The following is a 1,290-nucleotide window of genomic DNA, read 5'->3' on the forward strand; positions in this document are numbered from 1 at the left end:
AAACAAGTGTCACAATCAGTTGCATTAGAACAAGTCGCACATTTAAATAAGCAAGCTGTACATTATCTATTTTTCATATTTCCCCATTTACCTGCAGGACAGGCTGTTACACACGAATTTCCATCTAAAAAATGCGTTGATAGACATGCTTAGCACTTAGTAGCATTACAAGTAGAACATCCAATTGATATAGTAGAACATTCGATACAAGCTTATGTGTAATTCAAATTATCATAGTTATAAGCAGGGCATTCACAAGTAGTTCCAACCCTATTCTCAAAGCAAGTGTCACAATCAGTTGTATTAGAACAAGTTGCACATTTACTATTACAATCCTAACAAGTTCTTGTTGAAGCATCTGCATATTTTTTTTTTGGACATGAAGAAATACATTAAGAATCATTATAAAAATATCCAATTTCACATAAATCACAAGAAATTCCATCTGTACATTTTTAGCATTGTGCTATACCACAATTTTAACAATTATCTATATTTAAATACTAGCCATCAAAACAAGAACTACAAGAAGTATCGTTATTACATTTAGCACATTAAGGCATACATTCAAAAGCATAAATTTCGAATTCTGTAATTCCAAAAGATTTTATAAAAGCGTTATTATCTTCATATATTTCATTAGAAATTGTAATATCAAGTACAGTATCATTAGTTTAAAAATCAAAATCAGCTTATTAGTATTTTTCTTTTATAAATTTTCTGGCACATAATATTTAAAAAGTAAAAATTTTTTATAATGTTGCAGCAAGAATTCCATTTATTTTAAAATATAAAAATTCAATTTATAAATCCCAATGATCAATCATTATATATTAAAAGTTGATTGAATATTTATATACAGGTTTATTTGATTTAACATTTAAGGATATAATACAGCTGTTTCCACATATTTAAAATCCTCCTAAAACAGTTTTCGGACCGCATTAATAAGTTATCGTTCCTCCAACTGAAGTAGAAAGGTTAAAACCACAATCAATAGCATCTTATTACGAAAAGTGTGTATTTAAACATTTTTTCAAAAGTTTTTTTTTTTAAGAATTGCAAGCTGATAATAGATAAATTATTATCAAAATAAATTTAATACTATTGCTAAATTTCAAATATACCATTATTTTTTATAAATGATTTAAATTTTTTATTTTTATTTTAATATAATAATTAGTCATTTAATGATATAAAAATGTAAAAAAAAAAAATATAAAATAAATGTAAAAGAAAAATAAAATCATTTTAAATAATAAAAAATAATTGTAGTAGTATTTTTATAAT

At 24.1% G+C, this 1,290-nt stretch overlaps 1 protein-coding gene across 1 annotated transcript; it reads left to right on the forward strand. All coding sequences in view use genetic code 6, as the record gives it.

Moving 5' to 3' along the window:
• Positions 1-448: 448 nt before the first annotated feature.
• On the forward strand, positions 449-1,023 carry IMG5_007000 (hypothetical protein; the record flags this gene model as incomplete). The annotated part of the gene is made up of 1 exon (XM_004039824.1): positions 449-1,023. A coding segment is annotated over one exon (399 nt), but the record flags the coding sequence as incomplete, so codon positions are not given.
• Between the last annotated feature and the right edge of the window lie 267 nt (positions 1,024-1,290).

Source organism: Ichthyophthirius multifiliis (assembly GCF_000220395.1).
Source record: "Ichthyophthirius multifiliis unplaced genomic scaffold scaff_1120509249473, whole genome shotgun sequence".
NCBI lineage: Eukaryota > Ciliophora > Oligohymenophorea > Hymenostomatida > Ichthyophthirius > Ichthyophthirius multifiliis.